This window comes from Typopeltis vanoorti, chromosome 15, assembly GCF_054136105.1.
Source record: "Typopeltis vanoorti isolate ZY-2024b chromosome 15, IOZ_Tvanoo_1.0, whole genome shotgun sequence".
NCBI classification, from domain to species: domain Eukaryota; kingdom Metazoa; phylum Arthropoda; class Arachnida; order Uropygi; family Thelyphonidae; genus Typopeltis; species Typopeltis vanoorti.
The window spans coordinates 26,085,300-26,107,590 of record NC_143563.1 but is presented as its reverse complement, the minus strand read 5'-3'; the positions used below and the strand labels follow the sequence as shown (position 1 = coordinate 26,107,590).

The 22,291-nt window shown below is 33.7% G+C and overlaps 1 protein-coding gene across 1 annotated transcript in view; it reads right to left on the bottom strand.

The window, feature by feature from the left end:
* Positions 1–664: 664 nt before the first annotated feature.
* The window catches only part of Hus1-like (Hus1-like checkpoint clamp component), a 98,599-nt gene continuing 76,972 nt past the window's right edge, over positions 665–22,291 (bottom strand). The window contains exons 7-8 of the mRNA XM_090405576.1: positions 11,729–11,848; positions 665–812 (exon numbers count right to left, since the gene is read on the bottom strand). Of these exons, the coding sequence (XP_090261702.1) occupies positions 727–812; positions 11,729–11,848 (206 nt within the window). The 3' untranslated portion in view covers positions 665–726. The remainder of the gene's footprint in view (positions 813–11,728; positions 11,849–22,291) is intronic.

The window sequence follows — 22,291 nt, the reverse complement described above, 5'->3', positions numbered from 1 at the left end:
ACAGCTATTAACCTTAGCCACATCACAAATCTGCCCAACCATCGAATACTGCTCCCCACATACGGGATGGGCCCCTCAAAAGCTCCCTGAAATTGCTCTACTCCATACAGAGGAGAGCAATCAGACTTATTAATGACCCATCTCTTACCAACTCCCTTCCTCCACTTTCACACAGACGATTGGTCTCTGCACTGTCTTCTACAAATATTTCCAAGGAAAATAGCATCAATAATTCCCCCACTTAGTACTAAGCTCATTGGAACACGTGCAGCTGCTGCTACTTAACATCCCTACATAGTGCATTTTGAAACCCACAGAAGTTTCTTCTTCTCCTCCTCCATCCCTGCAACTGCTATACTATGGAACAGTCTTCCCCTTGATGTGTTCCCTAGGGAATACAATCTACAGTCATGCGCATCTGATATAGACAAGTACCTCCTTTCCCAACCAACCTCTCATGTATGGGCACAACAAAAGAATTTAGAGTAAAGGAACAGGTCTCCATTAGAAAATTTAACTTATTTTTTATTTAAAAAAACTAGGAGATAGAAGATAAAAAGGAAGTAACACTGGTAATCCCCCCACTTCCATTCCCTAGTTGAATATTCTAATATATGCAAAATAAAGTAAATTTTAAAATGTATTTCTCTTTCTGCTCAGTCACTTTGAAAAGCCATATATAGTTTATTATATCAGATTAGTACAAATTTTTTTTTCTTTTCTTGTTCATGAAGAAATGCAAGGAAGCAAATACTGCATAGATACACCATCACGAAGTAGGAAAAAGTGGATCATCTTGCTATGAGCAATATCTGCAATATAACAGAAAAAAGTGAAAATTTAGTCAATACTTATTGAACAACTCACCAAACCTTAAGTTTCTAAACTATTTCCTTATTGTACCATAGGAGTGATATTATAATAAATTTAGTTTAATCCTTTATCCAAGTGTGAGCGAACAAAGTGCGCCTGAAAGTATCTTCAGGACTGGGGTAAGGTGGTACAACACCGGGCAACTCGTTGCAAATGTGGAGCAAGCTCAACACTCCTATCTCAGTATCTTCCATAATGAAAAACACATCTCCTTCCGGATATGTATAATATTATGCATTAAGGGAAGAGCCACTACCCAGACTAGTTTCGACCTTTATTGAGGTCTCTTCATATCATATAGCAACCAAAGGGAACAACGTACCTTTGTACGTTGTGCCCTTTGATTGGAAAGGCTTAGTTTAATTTTTCTCATGACAAGAATCTTTGTAAGATTTTTCAGTTAAAGGTAATTTGGATCACATATGGAGGTATTTTTTTCTCCTGGAAAGTCAGGTTTTTCATCTCGCATACAGGCAAAATCAGCCTTGAGAACACACACAATTTGCAGACAAAAAAAATAGTGGCGGTTCGCTATACTTGGTGGATTAAGTGGTGAGGTTGTAGAGTAGGTGTCCTCCCTTGATGAGTCCAAAGACTCATCAAGAGAGGTGTCATAAAGCCTGTATAGGCTGCAGACTAATGTATTTTTTACATCCCCTAAAATTAAACTAATAGCAATGATATACAATCCAAATACATTATTGAAGTTGAGAAAGAAATTACAATGCTCAGAAATAAAAAAATAACCAATATACGAATAAGTCACACAGACCTTACTTAATCTCATCCACATGTCAAAGAAAAATAAGTTACACTCTTACTCTAAAACCAATTAAATTCCTCGTAATATCCCATCACCTTATGAACTTAATACCAACTTTTTCCTTTCAACTATCTGATGATGAATGAATTGAAATAACCAACATACACAATTCTTGATACTGTTAGAAGGTAATGTATACTACAGATTTTTTGCTTTCAGTTTATTTGAAATAATTGCAAATTCAGTACATTGCTCCCAATGTACTGAATGCAAATACTGGAGAATTTTTGTTTGTAACATGGTTATCACTTTTCCTAATCTTTCAGTCTTTTCTGGTAAAAGAAAGATATAATTTTTTCCACCATTTCAATTTCAGAAACTTAAGTATGAACATTTAAATCATGCATAATACAATTATGCATGATTTAAATTTCACAGTTATACATAATACATGTATAACTGTGAAAGTCTCTCAGTTATACAACTTAAGCACTCCATTGTATGGTCCCACAGAAGGTTCTACTAAGGTAGAAGTGGAGGAATTTTTTTTAGGCTTTAGAGAAAGCAACTGACACAGTGAAAAATTAGTCCTTGTTGGGGATCACAGGAAATTAAACAGGCAGTGAAGGAAAAAGAAGGAAGCATATCTAAAGTTCATGATGAATAAGTCAGCCTGTGCTCTTGGAGAATACAGAGACAAATGTAAGAAAGCTAAACACTGTGTAAACTAGCTAAATAAAAGTCATGGGAAGACTTCGGTAGAAACATAGAAAATAAATATTAGGAAGGTGGCAAAGTATTCTGGAGGCATTTGAAAAACTCAGAAATGGAGGAAAGAGTGCTGTAAAAGGAATTAGAGAATAAAGGCGACATGAAAACTGGAGAAAAAATATATCCTCAATGTATGAAGTAATAGTAATTGCTTCCAAAAATTGCTAAATGAAACAAGCAGTGATAGAAAACACTCAACAGGCATACAATCAGGAATACATATATTTTAAGTAGAAAAAGCCTGAAATGTGGAGAGGCAGTAGGAGTAGATGATATTCGACCAGAAATTCTCAAGTATGGAGGTATAAAAGTCTTAGTGGCTGCACTGCATAGTATAGAAGGCCTGGACAGAGGGATGAATGCCAGATGATTCAAGTAGAGCTCTCATAGTACCCATATAAAATAAAAAGGAAAATAAAACTGCCTGTGAGAATTACAGAGATATTTATCTACTGAGTGTTCCTGGTAAGATTTATATGTAAGTATACTTGAGAAACGGTTGAGGATTGTAGAAGGGAAGCTTGGTGAAGAACAAGCTGGATTCAGGCCAAATTGAGGCTGTCAGGATCATATTTTCAATTTATGAGAATATAACAAAGATCTGTATTTAAGTTTTGTAGATCTGGAAAAGGCATGTGACAAGGTGCCAAGAGAAAAGCTATTCAAAATGCTACAGTTGTATGGTGTCAATGGGGCATTACATCAAGCAATGCTTAGTCTTTATTTGAGTTGTAAGTTAGCAGTTAGAATTGAAGGAAGTACAGGAAGATGGTTTAATGTTTGTCAGACAAGGATGCGGTAGTGGCCAGGGAAAATTTTAAGTGGGGTGTTGCATATACAAAATAAGAAAAATTAGAATGTTCTTACCGATAATCTTCTTTCTTCATCAACTTACAAACACTTTTTATAACTGTAAACACTTTATACAACAAATGGCACTCATTGAAATAAATCTAAGCAATAACTGAATTAATCAACGGTTACAACGCACATAATCAAACGTTCTTGCATGAAGTACTACTGATCACTTATGAATTAAGGTAACACACAATAATTCCTCGACTTATTTATGCACAGTTGTCCATTCCTCCGGTATTCAATTAATTCTTTAGACACTATAATTCTAAACACAGCTATCGTTAAACTTCAACTTTACAGCCTCTACTATTCTCAAAGATTCCGTGTGTCCTTGAAAGTTCGGCCCTGAAATTAAATCTCAATTCTAGTATCGCCATTCATTCAGTAGTCACTCAGCTGTCTTCCATAGCTATAATTGTTATTCTACAACTTATTAACTAACCGCTTCTCGACTACAGGACTTTTAATTAGCTGCTTGAGTATCCTCTGATTCTAACCAAATGCCAATCCTCTCTCTATATATATATATTTCCTATCTATCTCCTTTTCTCTTACCTTCTTTCAATATTTTCAGCGTTCCTCCTTATATATCCGTTCTTCCTGCCTAAATTGCTCTCATGATCTTTTTCAATAAACTTTCAACATTCTCCTCATGCACTTCCAAACTCGCGCTCACTCATTTATATACGTCTCCATGACAACAAAATTGATCTATTGCATAACGTTAAACTTCTACAAATAGGAATAAACAGAGAACACATTTCAATTAGCAAATACAAGTTCTTATAATATTAATATAGTAATAAATAAAATAGCTTAATATTTAATACAGAGTCTTATTACTATTACATCTTTGATTAAATATTAAATCAACTTATAGGTAGTTATATGAATATTAATTTATAAATAAGTGATTTACATTAAATAATATTTACAAATGTAGCCTTTGCCATGTTGGATTTTGAAGAGAGTTAATAATTTAAATTTCTCTTCATTCAGAATCCAACACTATTTTAGATCTAAATGAGATAACCAAAGATTATGGTATGATAATATCAACAGAAAAATCAAAAACTATGGCTTTTAAAGGACAAGATCCAGCAAGAACTAAAATAGTAATAGACAACAAGATCTTAGAACAGGTGAATTCATTTAATTACCTAGGATGTATGATCACATATGAAAATGAAAAAGATATAAACGTAAAAATTGCAAAATATTTAAAAACAACAGGTGCAATTAACTCTATATTTAAACCAGATTTAAAGTATGGAAACGAAATCTGGACAATAAAACAAAAAGACAAAGATTAACAACAGCAGAAATGAAGTTTATGAGAAAAACTGCAAAGTATACCCTATTTGATCACAAAAGAAATGAAAGAATTAAACCAAGAAACAGTAATAGAAAAAATTAAAAAATATAAACAAATGGATGGAACACGTTCAAAGAATGAAAACAGAAAAATTGCCAAAACAAGCAAAGTACAAGCCATTAGGAAAAAGAAAACCAGGACATCCCATGCTAGGCCTAAATCCCTTGATATGCATGACATATTAAAAAATTTGCTTTATTGAAAATCTTATATATTAAATTTAATATTAATAAAATTTTAATAATTTTTGTGCACAAGCATACAATTTAGTGACACTGCTCAACAAGCAATGTCACTACAGATAAATTGTTAGATTCACTTGTTACGTGCAGTGACAAGTGCAAACAAATATCGGCGATTCTAGTCGCAGCTGACCAAACGTGATAATTCTGACACTGCATTAGATCATAGTGCATTTGTTTCATGTAACGATAATTGAGAAAATATATTTACCAAAAATATTTCACTTTCACCATGAACACACACCAATAATAAAAGTTTCGTATCTCACAGAAAGAACACGCACAAGCATACAATTTATCTGTAGTGACATTGCTCAACGAGCAGTGTCAGATTCACTTGTTATGTGTAGTGACAAGTGCAAACGAATATTGGCGAGTCTAGCCGTAACTGACTGAACGTGATAATTCCGACACTGCGTTAGATCGTAGTGCATTTGTTTAGTAATCTAAAGCATTAATAGAACAATTCTAATTAACTATTCAATCAATGTTGAAACATAAACTGTAACCTTTAACATGCTGTATTCTATTTATATAATGTAAGCATTGTTATTATTTATAAACAAACAAAATTTATGTTTTCATTAAATTTTGTTTGTTTATAAATAACAATGGGGATGTTGCTGCATCACAGTGCTTATATTATTTATAAACAAAATTTAATGTTTTCATTTTTTCCTTGGGGATGTTGCTGCATCACAGTGCTTATGCTTATGTACCAGTTGCCACTGCAAGGATATAAATAACAATGGGGATGTTGCTGCATCACAGTGCTTATATTATTTATAAACAAAATTTAATGTTTTCATTTTTTCCTTGGGGATGTTGCTGCATCACAGTGCTTATGCTTATGTACCAGTTGCCACTGCAAGGATGTATATTATCCCCCTCTGTTATTCATTATCTATATGGATCACATTATGAAGGAAAGTGGTATTAAACCTGATATCAAAATTGGAGATGTTAATCTCAGCTCTTTGCTTTAAGTGGATGATGTTATACTTTTAAATAAATCTGCTACTGGTCTGCAAGATTCCCTAACTGTTGTAATAGATATGGTATGAAAGTCAGCAAGACAAGGACGATGAAAATATCAATTGCATTGTGAACCTATAGAACCATAAGATACTTAGGCACAATTTTTAATGCAGGTTGTAAATTAAATATGGAAACAGTGTCAATAAAGCCAGTATTGGTAGGAAGTCAACTGAATAAATTTATGTGGAAGCAGAGAAATTAGTCAAAACACTAAATTAGCTGTATATAAGTGTTCAAACCAATTTTAACTTATGGATCTGAGAGCTGGGTAAATAATAAAACACTTGACCAAAAACTAAACCACAGATATGAGAATCCTGGGAAAGATTAGGGGCATGAACAGATGGCATTAATGCCAATATCATATATTAAAAATGAGGATATTAGGAAAGAACTTGACATTGTTAGCAGAGCTAATCTCAGGTAGTCTCAGATCACTTGAACAGAATGGGAGAGGAAAGATTAGCAAAACAAGTGTTCGCTGCCAGGTTGGCAGAGAAAAGACACAGAGGAAACCAAGATATAGGTGGATTGATGTATTAAAAAATGCCTTAGAAGACAGAAATATAAGATCTGATAATATTGGAGTCTTAACAAATTTATTTGGAGGAAAATTGTAGATAGGAATTTAGTGATGACATTTTTCATGTAGTACTATCATATCCTGTACACCCCTCCTTGAGGGTACATTTCAGGAATTTGATGATGATAGTCTGCTTATCTGTAGAAAGCAGACTTTTTGTCTGCTTTTTATCTTACTACTTCTCCCCAATGTTAGGTATTCAAGAGCATCTTTCCTGTCTTACTGAACTTTCTTCTTCACTGCAGTGGGAATCTGCCTTCTTTTCCAGGTATTTGCCTTACCTAAGTTGGTAAATATAGTAGAGGAATGGTAAGAGGCTACATCAAATCCTAATGCCTCATATCTGCATGGATTATATTGCTAAAAGTGTCGATAATGCTACTGTGTATGGGGAAGCCAAAGCACCAAATCTTATGCCACAGAGATACAATGAGAGATTAGTTATGGATCAGTGAAATCCATTCACTACATACTTGTAAACATTCAGAAATTGTATAAACCTGGAAAGATGTATTTGATGAAGAAAGAGCTGGAGAAATATAATTGAAGTGTCACAGGTCATCTTTCAGAAACACACTGGACTGGACAAGGGCCATATAAATCTGAAACATTCTATATTACCCAGGTTGACACATAGAGGAGTAGTTGTCATGGTCCATATCTTTCCCACAGTGTTGAGGAAGTTATACCCATCTCATCCAGAATCATAGCCATCAGCCTACAAGCAAAAGAAAATAAATCTTATTTAAATTAAGGGGATATTAAATCCCACATTGTTTTAAAACCGAATAAGAAACTCAAAGATTGGAATCAGAGAGTTTCATGCCGAATATAGTAAACTATAAAGTATTGGCGATTACTAGTGTGAGCTAATGCAAGTAGTCCTAGTACATAGTACAATCTCAGGCAACTCGCAGCAGAAAAATCTTTTATTAAAATAATACAGACATGCAACTGATTCTTCACATTGAGAAGGAGAACATTTGATTTCATCAAAAACCACAAGAGGAAATTGACAGAACATACAAATAAAATCTGCTAATAATTATGGATGATTTTAATGCCAAACCTGGACAATATTCAAACTACATGCATGATGTAATGGAGAAATTTGGAATAGAAACAAGAGAGAGGAGAGTACTGCCTTGATTTCTGTAGAGAAAATAATCTCTCAGTTGCAAACACCGTGTTTTATTTTAGAACTTCCCACAAATAAACCTGGACTTGACCACACTTAAATACTAAGAATATCGGCAAATTACTTCTCTAATTTGCAAAACTGTAAAATCATGTAATTAAATGCCAAAACCCTTTGTAGTGCTGAACTGGATACAAATCATGAACTTTTATCTGCTAAGATCTGATTAATATTTAACAAAAAAAAGTAAAACACTTCAAACCAAATCTGGAAGAAATTCAACATGGATATTGTTACAACAGCATATCAAAAATGAGATCAGTCAATGTATAAAGGAAAGACAAAACAAGGAAGAAATTAATGTTGAAAATGAATGTTTTTTTTTAGAAAAAAACAATAAAACCAAATCACTGGATCGCACCTGAAATAATAAGATTACAGAAACAGAGAACATAGGCTAAAGAACATCTGAATAAATTATATAATGACCAAAACAGAACATATTACAGAAGCCTACAAAAAACCAGCTAGACAGGATGTGCCAAAATGCAAAAATAGATTGGCTGAATGATAAAGCAGACAAATCTACAGAAGTCTATTTACATCATGACTCCAAATTTCTCTACTCTACTGTTAAAGAGATTATCAAAGATTATATTCCTTCACCACCCATCATGAAAATTCTCAAGTCAAGGTACTGGAAATATTAGAGAAAGGGAACACATCTAGTACAATTACTTCTCTAATATCTTTAAAGAAAAAAAGCTTTCATCCACATATATTGACCAGTGAGAAATATACAACACCCATAATCCTAGAGGAAGAAGTAAATCTTTCACTTAATTAGATGAAATACCTGATCTAATTAAACAACTAACCAAACTTTTCAATAATATTGTTTTCATTGGAACTATCCCAAATGTGGAAAATAGCCAAAATCTTGTTTATTTTCAAAATCTTTGTAAAAATAATATAGAATTGTTTAAATAACATTTACAAACAAGGCTTTAGAAAGAAAAAAAAAAAAAAAATCAGGTCAAGAGTAAAGATATGGTCAATTGATCATATTTTTACTGTTCTGGTCTGCCGAAATTTCATGGGATAAGGGGGGTAAGTTGCTTTATTGCTGTTTTGTGGATTTTAAAGAAGTATTTGATTCTGTCAATCAAGAAAAACTTATTCAAATATTAACAAAGAAAAATATAGACTTTGAAGCACTAAGATTTGGTTCAAACTACTATCAAGAATACAAGTGCAATAGTTCAATATCAAAATATTACAACTAAAAAATTCTAAATCAAATGAATGATGTAAGGATGTCCACTCTCTCCATGCCTTTTTTTAGCATTTTCATCCAAGAACTCGTTAAAGAAACATTGTCCTCAACAAAAGGAGTAAAAGTCACTGGAAGACTAATCACACATATATATGCAGATGTAATTAGCAGATAAATCTAATACCAAATTGCAAAATTACAAGAAACATTCAGAAATTATGATTATAAATTCAAGTAAAACAAAGATAATGAAAATTGCAAGAAACACTTAATCATGAAACCATAGAATAAGTTAATGGTTTTAATTACCTAGGAGCATATTTGACTTCAAAATTAAATGACATGGCAACAATAAAACACAGATTCTTCATAATGTGGTTAATGATGAATAAACTTTATAAAATTTGGATAAAGAACACAATTCCTACAACTCTAAAAAAAAAAAAAAAAAAGCAGAGGAAACCATTGGCTTTTGAAATGAAATAGTTCAGACATACAACAGGACTAATACACATGAAGAATTGCATATGAAAAAGCTTTGCATAAGATGGGTGCTGCACTTGCTCACAGAGATCAAAATCACACTCGCATGAAAATCTCTGAACAGTGCTTGGAACGTTTTAACAAGAATAAAACTGATTTTGTGCATCAATTTATTACTATGGATGAGACTTGGATTCACCATTACACATCAGAATTCAAAAACAGTGGCCAGAAGCTAGTTTGTTCAGCACCAAAGAAGACAAAGTCAGTTCCATCAGCAGGAAAGTCATGGCATCAGTTTTGGGATGCTAAAGGTATTTTGTTTATTATCTTGAAAAGGGTAAAACAATAACTGGAGAATATTACTACAATCTTTTAACCAGACTAGACGAAAAAATTCGTGAGAAAAGAGACCTGGTTTGCAGCAAAAAAGAACAATGCACCTGCCCACAAAAGTGTTTTAGCAATGAGAAAATTAAAGGCTCTGACTATGAATTTTTCATAGTCAGCATTTTTCGTTGAATCAAGAGGTGATTGCAGCTGTAGAGGGGTATTTTGCAGATTTTACTGCAAACCACTACAGGAATGGGATAATGGTGCTGGAGCATCGCTGGAATAAACGTATTAGTATTAAGGGAGATTATGTTGAAAAATAAAAATAATTTTGAAATTATAAATTTGTTTTTTCATTGTTAGACCGAGAACTTTTCAGACCACCCTAGTATTATGCAGCTTTCACTGTTTCAAATCACTCCATTGTTTGCTTTCTACCTCGTAATTAACTAACATACAATATTACAGGCCACTGATGATGGCCTGTAATATTCAGGCTGAAATATATAATTTTAAACAAATATCATGCACTTATTTACTTGTGTTTTTGTGTGAACTGAAGAAACCTCACTGCACAAGTATCTCTTAAAGAATAACCAATTACTAGTTTTTTTCCATGACAAGAATGTGTTCTTTTCACTCCCAGAAGTATCAAAGTACTCTGTGGCTGTTGAGCTTTCGAGGATTGTGGAAGTAAATGCCTCTTTCAACTTATATCTATATTTTTATCTCATATAAAAGACAAGTTCCTCCTCATTTGAAGTATCTATAGAAGCATCTAAAAGAAGACTAACTCTACTTTTGGATTTCCTTAACAAATTCTTGTTTACGACATCAGCAATAGCACACAAATTCTTTATTTTGGTACTGTTCTACTGCTTGGACTGGACTTGTACGTGTGTGAGTGTGTGTGTATATATAGGGTAGTTCAAAATTCTACGTACAAACTTTGAGGGGAGATAGAGAATATCAAAATCAACCATATTCACATAGGAAAGCATGGCCGGAAATGCCACCGGAAGGTACTAATAGGAACACAAAGATACAGAAATAACACCAGGCAGTAAGTAGTGTAAAAAACTTTATTAGGCATAACTGAACAGTTCAATAGTAGTTGGATACATAATATGGTAAACGAGGTGCATGTCTGCCATCTCAGCGTTCATAAAGCAACACATGTTCTTCGTACGATGCTGAAAGCTTGAATGAGGAAGCCCCAATTGCTCACCTGGAGTGCTGGCGAACAGCACCACTATCACTTTCAGGTGATATTTCTGGTCATGATTTTGATGTTTTCTACCTCCCATCAAAGTTTGTACATGGCATTTTGAACCACCCTGTATATATAAGCATGTTTAGCAGAGCTATCAAGATTTTGAAGTCAATTAACGGTTTACTGAATTTAGCTATGTAATAAGCTATATTAAAAATATTTATATATATATTAAAAAATAAAATCTGAACACTTAAATGTATTCAACTATTTATATATATATATATATATATTTTTTTTTTTTTTTTGAGCTGCTAAAGGTATGTTTTCTAGGTAATTTTTGGCCAAGTCTATGTCACAGTATTTTTTTGAATTGGATACCTCATGAAACCAAAATATTTCCTCACAAAAAAGATAAAGAAAATCCTCAAAAATCTTAGTAATCTAGAGTTACTGTTACTGCCCAGGATATTTTTCGCCTATATTACAAAATGAAACTTTGTCTTCATAGCACAACCACTTAAATTCCTTCAGCCCATTTGTCCTGGAAAGCAAGTCTTACTGATTGTTTTATTTGATGACATAACAGGACTTTTTTTTAGTAATTTCTCTGTGGTATGTAATGTTTATTTGAAAAACATTTAAAAAAAAAGTTACGTCCTATGTACTCCCTTTGGAGAATGAAAAAAGGTGTTAGAAGATTTAATTACAATAACAAATTAACTGTATAGATGTTTCAGCAAAATTTATGCAAACTAAAGAGCATCTAAAAAGAGCCTTACTGCATATTACACGGATTGGATTCACTTGCTGTCCGAATAGAAACTGACCAAGTTTACGAATATCAATTCTGGCTTCAGCCCACGTAGAATCTTCTCCACTGTTTTCTATTTGACTTCCAACTAAAAAGTATTAAAAACAAAATTACATTAAAGAATGCAGATAATTCTTATCTGAAAATAGTACAAATTACTACTGAACCTAAAAGGGGACTGAAAACATTCTTCTTGAGACAGCTAATATAGATTAAATATTAGCAGTATCTAGGACTAAACTCTCAGAATAGGTAAGCACTTCAATGTAGAATATTCTAATCAGTGAAGTTTGGCTAGTATGCAGCAAGATATCTTCATTCTGATGGTTAGTAGCCCTGGATATATACATCCAATTAACAAGTGTTAAGCCATCAGATTGGAAAAGACTATCTAGGGATAACCAATGAAGGTGCAGCATTCTTTTCCTTCTGTGTTACTAGATACCACCAATCCTTGTCCATCTCTGCATATATATATCTAGCCCTGGCTTACATCCTCTTTTAATTTGTTTACTTGTATTACAAGCAAGTCTAAGGTTGCCCTTGTTCTTCATTTCTTGTTCTATTCAGATCCACCATCAGAGACACCAACAAATACATAAAAAGATTATGTATTTGTTGGTGTCTCTGATGTTCTATGCTTTCTGTTTTTACTGTTGGCTGATGTGTAAATGATTTCTAAATGAGGTAGAGTTTATTGAGGGGGTCCTAATAAACTTGAGAATGAAAGACAGGGACAAAGCCGTAGGTTTGCTGTGGCACCATACATAGGCACCCGCTATCTAGCACCAGCAAGCCTTAGCTTCTAGACCAGCGTTTCTAAACCTTTTTGCTCTTGCGGAACCCTTGAAATAATATCCATGTTATAGGGAATCCCTACAAAATAATTATATATATCATTGTTAGTATCTTTCTTTATTATTTATGAATTTAAAGATCATGAGGAAAACAAATAAGTGCTATAATAACTTTATCGTTTATTTGCAATTTTCAAAATAATAAGATAAATCAAAGTAAAATGTCATATAAACAAAACTATGTGCCAAAGAATTGTTATTTTTTAAACAAATATGAATAATAAAGTTTAATTTTCTAATGGGAAACCTGTGCTTGTCTTTTGGTACACAAATACTTAATTCGGGTTGGTTTTTTAGATAAACAAACACGGCTTTCATCTTACAGAAAGGAGACGATTTCTGTCTTTGCTCTTAATACTTGTCAAACAAGAAAAAGCTTGCTCACACATGTAAGACATTGAAAACTGCAGCCATATATTTATTGCTTTCCTATGAATAGTAGGATACTCTTCTTTAACAGAAATCCAGACCTTATCCAGGGATAGGTCAGTAAATCTCATCTTGAATGTACGATCAGATTGCAGCCCACAAAGTTCTTCCTCTTCTCTTAAAGTCCAGTTCTCACCTGAGAACTGGACTTTAAGAGATTTTTGATTGGATGAGAGTATGGATCTCTCACCCAATCATGCATTTGTGTTGGAAGGGACGGAAAATAATGCTCGATTTTTATCATCAGTTCTTCTAGGTGGGTTACAATAAGACTTGAAATTTGATGATATTCTTCTTTACTTTTAAGCCCCACCAGTAATTTAAACATATCAAGATTCCCTTTTGCAACATGATTTTTCCAAAGATTCAGCCTTCTTTTAAATCCAAGAATCTTGTCACTTGAAGTTAATATATTTTCTCCAGGGCCCTGCTGCGACTTGTTCAGCATATTAATGTAATGAAAAATATCGACTAAATAGACTAGCATCTGCACCCACTTTTGATCTTCAAAACACTTGGCCAAATCTTGTTTATTGTTTTCTTGAAAATATCTTTGCAATTCATCTTTTAGCTCAAACACCCTATTTAGAACATTTCTTCTACTTAGCCACCGGATTTCTGTATAGAACAAAAGATCTATATGCTCTTTGTCCAGGTTTTCACACAGATTTTTCAACATTCTGGAGTGAACTGGCCTTTGTTTAATGAAGTTAACCATTTGTGTGGCATCAAAAACTTTTTTCAGTTGATCTCCAAGAGATTTTGACATCAACACTTCTCTGTGAATAAAACAGTGTGTTGAAACAGCATCAGCATTTTTCTTTCTTTGTTGTAAAGAATTACCTAAGACAAGCAGAGAATAGATAATTCTTTACAACAGAGAAAGTTTTCTTGAATTTCACCCTCATTAAAAAATCTTACAAAAGCTACAATGTAACATTTATTGGTAAGATCTGATGACTCATCAACTTGGATGGAAAAACTGCTATTTTTCAGTTTATCAAACAAAAACCTCCTCAACGTCATTTGACATATCACGGATACGTCGACTTATCATACTGTTTGAAAGTGGAATATTTTCAATTTCTCGTACTGCATCTTGTCCCAGCATTTTACCCACTATAATTTTACATGCTGGCATTATTAGATTCTCACACAACTGTGTGACTTTTCCTTTTCTGTGCAATAATTTCTGCTATCAAATAACTTGCTTCCTGAGCCTTTTCACTGACACTGAATTTATTCATAAAAACTGCACTCTGTTTCTTTCGAGATTGCAATAGTGTTTTAAAATAATCAGCACTTTTATTTTCCATATCATTGCGATTTTTAATGAAATGTCTTTTCAATTTTGCTGGAGCCATTGCTGTATTTGAAAGTTATTTGCCACAGACGAGACACAGTGGAAGAGGACAATCTGGATCACCAATGTAAAGCCCATTGATAAGTAATTTTCATTGTAAAGACGAAACTTTTTTGTATTCGTTTTTGTATTTGTGTTTTGAAATTCAGTATGAGATTCTAATTCTTCATCACTAGCTTCTTCAGAATTGTCTGGATTTTTTCTCTTCAAAAATTTCCACATTTTAACAGTTAGAAATTTCTTTAAAATAAAAAATGTAAAAAAGATGATAAATCAAAATTAGACAATAAAACTGAAGTACAAAACATAAATAAAGGAAAACAAAAGAAATACATGGGAAAATGGGGAGAGAGAGAGAGAGAGAGAGAGAAAATGGAACAACTCCAGTATACGGTGATCATTGTTTACATCCGCAAATCACTTATGTAACCTTATTCACCATTCAGAACAAACTATCGATATATCGAATTGAAAGTGGGAATATATTTTCACGTAGGTTAGCTAACAGTGGTTGTCGCGTAGCTCAAATGAAATTGGTCTTGAAACAATAAAAATACTTAATACATGCGACACTATCATTAAAGGTATGTTTTTTAAAAAAATTGGTTAAAGGGCTGAAAAAATTAGTTTATAAAACAGATTCAGCTATGTTAGTAATATAATATTTAGTAAATTAATAAAATATAATAGAAAAAGTATAATAAAAAGAAATTAAACAATCATAAAAAATCGGGTGTCCCCCCATTAATGCATAAGTACCAAATAATGAAATTAATAATATTATTTAAACATAATTATTATTTATTCAAGTCTAACTTTCATAAATACATAACACCTAAATGCATAATTTGTAACGATATAACTAATAAATTGATGAAATAACAAAAATCGATTGCTCAAACTATCGACTGCAACCTGAAATAAAGGAGTAACCTTCCCAAAAATTACGATCACCGTAAAGTGGAGTTCAGCCGAGAAAACATACAAACTTTTCATATTAATGAGTGAATATGTACCTACACGCTAGAAAACACATAGGATTGATAACAGACCGACTGCTTCTCGCGTGTCTTGCTTGCACTGACTCATAAGCACACTAGCTAGCGCTAGAACTAGCTCCAGTTGTCGTATGATAAGTGGATCATGGCATTGCCTCACATCCTAGTGGGAGTTAATACAACTATGTGAACTCGAATTTATTCCTTTCAGAGAATGTTTATTATTTTCTTCCATTGTTTAAGTTCATTTATTTGGCACTGCTATTCATTATTATTTCTCGTGGAATTCCGAGAAACCCCAGTTGAGAAACAATGCTCTAGACCAGTGTTTCCCAACCTTTTTGATGTCGTGGACCTCCTGTAGTGAATGTTAATATGTCGCGGACCCCTTATAGGGAATGTTAATTGTCGCAGACCCCTTGTAGGGAATGTTAATTGTCGCAGACCCCTTGTAGGGAATGTTAATTGTCGCGGACAATTAACATTCCCTACAAGGTTCTCCCATAGCAAAGTCCTCCCATGACTTTTGTTTAGCTAGTTTTACAGTGTTTAGCATTCTTCCATTTGTCTCTGTATTCTCTAAGAGCACAAGCTTATTTGACAGGAACTTTTGATATGCTTTCTTCATTTCCTTCACTGCCTCTTTAACTTCCTGTGTCCACCAGGGAGTTCTGATTTTTTTTATCCTTGCAGACAACCTCACCACATGCCTCTTCAGCAGAATCAATCAATGTTTTCTTCAGAGTTTGCCACTGAATCTCCAAGGGTTGATTCCTGTTCTCAAACGCTTTCATTTTTTCTTCAATAATCTTTGTGTATTTTAGTCTACAGTTCACATCTGAGAGCTGCTCAACTTTTATTCGCTTTAAAACTTTCTTACATGTTATTCTTTTGAATATGAAATTCAATTTTATCCTGCTCAAGACTAAATAGTGATCACTTCCAATCCTCTGTACACTCTGGTGTCCTGCACCAGGGTGAAAACATCACTATCAACAATAACATAGTCAATGAGACTTTTCTTATTCCTAGCCTCTTCTCTCCATGTGAATTTGTGCACATTTTTATGTTGGAACATGGTGTTAGTAATAACCAGTCCATGTCCTGAGCAGAAATCCAACAGATATTTGCCATTATTATTAGCTTTGCTCTTTTCTCCAAATTTTCCCAAAATATTTTTGTATGTCTCACAATCATTTCCTACTCTGTTATTTAGATCCCCAACAAGGACCAACTTTTCCTTTTTCCTTTTTCAAAAAATTCCTCCACTTCTACCTTAGTAGAACCTTCTGTGGGACCATATTCACAAATAAGTCTCATTGTCCAGTTCCCCATTCTTATATTTGCCCACATTACTCTACTTGAGACTGACTGCCATTCAAGAAGATTAGGCTCGTATTTTGTGTTGAATACTATGGCTACTCCTTCTTTTCCTTGATTGTCATTGCCTGAATATAACATTTTGTATTTACTGCTAAGAAAGATCTCACCAGTTTTTGTCTTTTTTGTTTCAGTCACCCCTATTATGTCGATCTGGTACTTATCTAATTCCTCAGCCAGCTCCATTTCTTTGCCATTCAGGCTTCTTATGTTCGTAGTACCGATCTTTAACTCTGGTGATGTTGAGTTGGGATTTGTTTTCAGATTTGTTCCAGTAGCTGACTTTTCGCTGTTCGCCCTGGTTCCCTGGCAAAAACAATGGGGGCGTTGTTTAACCAGGCGACGCCCCAGCCGGCATGGAATTTTGTCATGTTGTACCATCATTTTTTTTTATTTTGGTTTAACCAATAAGAATACAATTTGGTTGGCTAAATCCCAAATTGTCAGCCCATCCTCGTTCGTTCAGTATCCAAGTAGATACCCAACAGGGTGCACCATGAGAATGTGAGGATTGGACATTAGGTCAGAAGCCCTGGTCGGTTCTCCACATTCCTTTAAAGGCTATGTGGAGGTCTCCTCTCAGTTATACAGCTTTGACCCTGAATAAATATATATATTGGAAAAATTTTTGGAGATTTGCAACAATTAAGAAAAACTTGAAGGCGAACCACATAGCCTAGAAATATAAAAAAAAAATTGAGAAAAGTTAGGTATATCATGAATGCGTAACATATCTGTAAATACGAGTCTATTTTCTCATGTACTACCATAAAGTACACACAAATCTATTATAAAAAGTTAAAATTTATCAAAAATTATGCACATAAACACTTACAGATCTCAACTACATGGCCATTTGTAGTCGAGAGAAATGTAAACAAACATAACGATGCAATATTAAATCATAACTACTTAACATTAACTGTTATTAATTAGTTTAATTAGCATAAAAATTTTATAACGATTCATTCATTAGTGTATAGGTTAGGCTACCATAAAGCAGTCATAGTGCTGCTTCTTCGTTATCAATGCACAAATCATAATACCTGTAAATAAAAAAATAAATTTCTTTTTCACATTATCTTTTCATTTTTGATGTCTAGTGTTAGTAATACGTATAACATCTACAGTGTTTTCTATTATGTTATATAAGACAATATTGATGTAGGTACTGACAGACATATGATTCATCTTGTAAATAGGCAATGTAAACTTATGGTATTCGATAAATACAGTACAGTAAATGTATTTTCACTTCCTTATGATTTTCTTTAATAGCATTTTCTTTTCTCTGGCTTACTTTATTGTAAGAATATACTATATAATATACATACCATACAAAATGTGTTAATTGACTGTTGATGTCACTGTAAGGCTTCCGGTCAACAGTAGGCTATTAATAGTTAAGTTTTTTTGGGGAATCAAAAGTTATATGTGGATTTTCGAACAATGCAGAGGGTCAGTGTCACTACCCCCCCTGCGTTGTTGTTGTTCAAGGATCAACTGTACATAAATAAATATTAATAATTTATATTTATAAATTATTAACATCTGCTTCAACACAGGAATAACTGAAGCCGATAAGTTGACCAGATCTACTATTAAACACACAGCTATTAGCCATACATCCAGGCTGACATCTGAAAAATGAGATATATACCTGACTGGTGAGCCAACACAAAAGTTTTCAAACCCTGTAAACAGTTTTGTTTCTAACAGAACTGCACTCTGTCTCATTTGAACAGCACTAATCACCTTACCAAAACCTTCTGAATATCAATTTCTACAATTCTAAATTCTCCAAGGTTAATTTCACAGAAGACCAAATTATGAAATTTAATGCTAGAAAAACTCAATCTTGTTTTTTTTCTTGCAAAATATTCCCCCCCCCCCCTCCAGCCCTACTTTTGATTACATCCAAATCTCCAGAGAAGATGAGATCTCTCTTCTTGAGATTGCTCTAAATCTCTCTTAACATATTACAAGTATCACCTCCTCAGCATTCAAAACATTTGGTTTTCTTTTTTTGCTTGAGGCATCACATTACTTCTGAACAGTTATTAACTTTGTACAAATCACAAATCCATCTGTCTATCCTCTGAATACTGTCGCATTTGAGGATGATGCTCCTAAGAGCTCCATAAAATTACTTGAATTTAAGTAATTAAGAGAGCAATTAGGTTCATTAATAATCCATCTTTCACCAAATAATTTTTCTCTTTGTCCCACAGAAGTGGAATCAGTAATTCCACTGCTATTCTCTAAATCACTTAAAACACATGCAGAAGTTATTCAGTACTCCACAGTTCAACTCCAAACTCAAAGAACAAATTCCTCTTCATTCATTCCTTCTACTTCTGCCACCTAGAACAATCTTCCTTTTTATATATATATTTCCTAGAGAAAAGTCAATCTACAGGTTTTCAAAACCAACATTAACAAGTTTCTTCTCTTTCTTCCACTTTCTTACCATCCATGGTAATAATGTACTATAAGGTTGAATAATTATATGGGATTACCATTAAAAAACATTTCCTATCTGTCTGTATTTTACAAAATTGGATATTATATTATCTACCCAACTACTGGGGGTACTTCTCCCACCTCACAAGAAAGAAAGAACTTTTGATTATCCAGTACCTTTCTATTACGATTCTTTTATCATTAAGACAGACCTCCAGGGACTCACCGAGGGAGGCCACACACTACCTACACCAGCTGTCATACCTTTTTGAATTCATTCACACTACTTGCACAACAATATCCAATGCAATCCATTCCAATCACATATTACTCTGAAAGAAAAAAATAATAATGCAAAGCTTATAATAATAATTTTTAATGGATCAGGACATGGACTAGTTATTACAAACACCATGTTCCACCAAAAAGACGTGCACAGTTTAACATGGAGAGAACATACAATGTAAAACAGGGGATTAGGAATTTGCAGTGATTATTCACTTTAAGCACGATAAAAATGGATATGGGGTTCCTTAAGGATCAAAAGCTAGATAGCTTGGAGACCTCCACATATCCCTTTTAAGGAATGTGGGAGACAAACTAGCTTGTCTCATGATCCAATCCTCACCTTTTCGCAGTGCACCCTGTCAGGTATCTACCTGAATACTGAATGAACAAGGCAGGCTTACAATTTGGAATTTAGTCAAATGAACTGCATTCTTATTAGCTTAAACTAAAATATAAAATAGTATATGTTAAAATTTCATGCTTATTTTAGTAATAAGGTATGATACCTTTTGACTAATTGTATCATTTCTGCATTATTTCAACTTTGGTATTTCTTCTGGGTCTGGCTCCTACTTATGACATTTAATAATGTTCATCTTTGGGCTTGCTTGCTTCTTGGGAGGTAGAGAAGCTCTGCTTGGTGTGTGTGTGGGGGGGGGGGGGAATACCTTGCCAAAACTCAAGTTTTTGGCAAGGTATCCCCCACACTTTAACATACCTCAATAAAGGTCTAAATCGGTCTAGGTCTCAATAAAGGTGTAAACCCTTCCCATAATGCATAGCATTATACAGGTCCATAAGGATATGAAAAAATGTGACTAGCATCCAGAAAACCACCAGTTTCATACTGGATATGCATATTAAGGAAGGATAGTGTTCATTGTGACTTTTTTGAAGAAATAATTTTCAGAATTAGGATTACCTTAGGCAATCATCTGTCCATAAGGATATGAAAAAATGTGACTAGCATCCAGAAAACCACCAGTTTCATACTGGATATGCATATTAAGGAAGGATAGTGTTCATTGTGACTTTTTTGAAGAAATAATTTTCAGAATTAGGATTACCTTAGGCAATCATCTGTTGGGGCTGTATAATAATGCTTCGTTTGTTTGCTCACACTTGGATAAAGGATTAAACTAAATTTATTATAAACTTTAACCTAGAATGAAGAAAGTTACTTTTTTATGAAGAAGTACAAAGTTCTTGATCAGTAAGTTTCCAATTGACAATAATATCATCAGCATACTGAAACCATTAAGGTGGTTTAGAATGGGTAGAGTGGAAGTCCCTCTCTCCCCAGAGAACCAGGAGCGAAATGGTATGGATGGCTTTGAGAATGTATGGTTTGAGACAGAGATGAGCAGGATAGGATACCTTGTAGTATGCTGCTACAGGCTAGGGTGAAAGAAAAAAAAAACACTTGTGGTAACAAGAGAATTCAATTTTTGAGGAACATTTATCATAGGAAGCATGTGATCAAAGTCATACAATGATACAGTTTCATCAAGTTTTGGTAATGTCCCCTTCTGGCAAGGGTGTTCATGTGGAACTGGGGAGAAGAATGGAAATCATTAGGAGAAGAATTTATATGGAATCACAAGACAGTTGATTATAACTGACTATCAAACCAGCCTAAGGTGGTGCTATAGAGGCAAAAAATTGAAAGCAAAGAGGGTGGTAATGCATGGAAACTAGTTAGGAAATATTTGTTAAAGCAAGGGTAATTGCATATGCGAGAAAGAGAGATGTGGGATAACAAGGATGAAATGGAAAATCCTAAACTGGTGGTTCTCTGGATGCTAGTCACATATTTTCATATCCTTATGGACAGGTATAATGCTATGCATTATGCGAAAGGTTTAGACCTTTATTGAGACCTAGTAGAAGGAGAAATGATCCTATAAGATGGAACATGTGATCAGGTGGCCCATGCAGATGATACAGCAATGCTCTTTAGTGATCATTTTATCATAATATTTTATCCTGTAAAGAACTGGAAGTGAAAAATTTATGCATTGAGAATTCGGAATACCCTGGGTGTCAACAATGAAGTCTGATTGAATGAAATTTCAAGTTTTAGGAGAAAGTATCATGGAAATGACATTAACCTGAAACCAACAGATTGGCAAAGTTGCAACCAACTTTGCCAATCTGTAACATATCTGTTCTCCAATTTGCTAAAAGGATATGCATTCAAATATATCATTGTGGACATGGATGTTTTGTGAATGTGCTTAAGTGGCACATGATTTCCATCACCTGATACGAGACTACCACCTTGCTTATCTGAGGACTGAAGTGGCTTGAAAAAGTTCAGTTTCACATTTGTGGGTTACATAACTCTTAGCCCAACCATGGTACTAATACTAAATATACTACAGGCTAATAGCCTTTTGTGGGTGGGATTTACATTAAAAATAAACAAATGAAACAGAAGTATCCCTAAAGAAGTGAAGAGAGGGTAAGAGAAAGTCCTTTTGTTGCAAAAAAAGTGGTGATGGTGAACTGGAGGTACCACTTTGTATTTCTTTAAAGTCAGTTAAATGTTTTAAAACTGATAAAAATTAGATATGAAGGTCAGCATGGATTGCATGCTTGCTGTAGTGACATAGTCTTTCCTTTTATAATGAAGAAATAAGATTGGCTAATGAGGGAAATGCACATGCAGTGATATTCCCTGATCTAAAACCTCTGAAAGGCTGCTGCATACTAAATTGATATTTAAATTCAGCAAATGGGTTTAGATATGA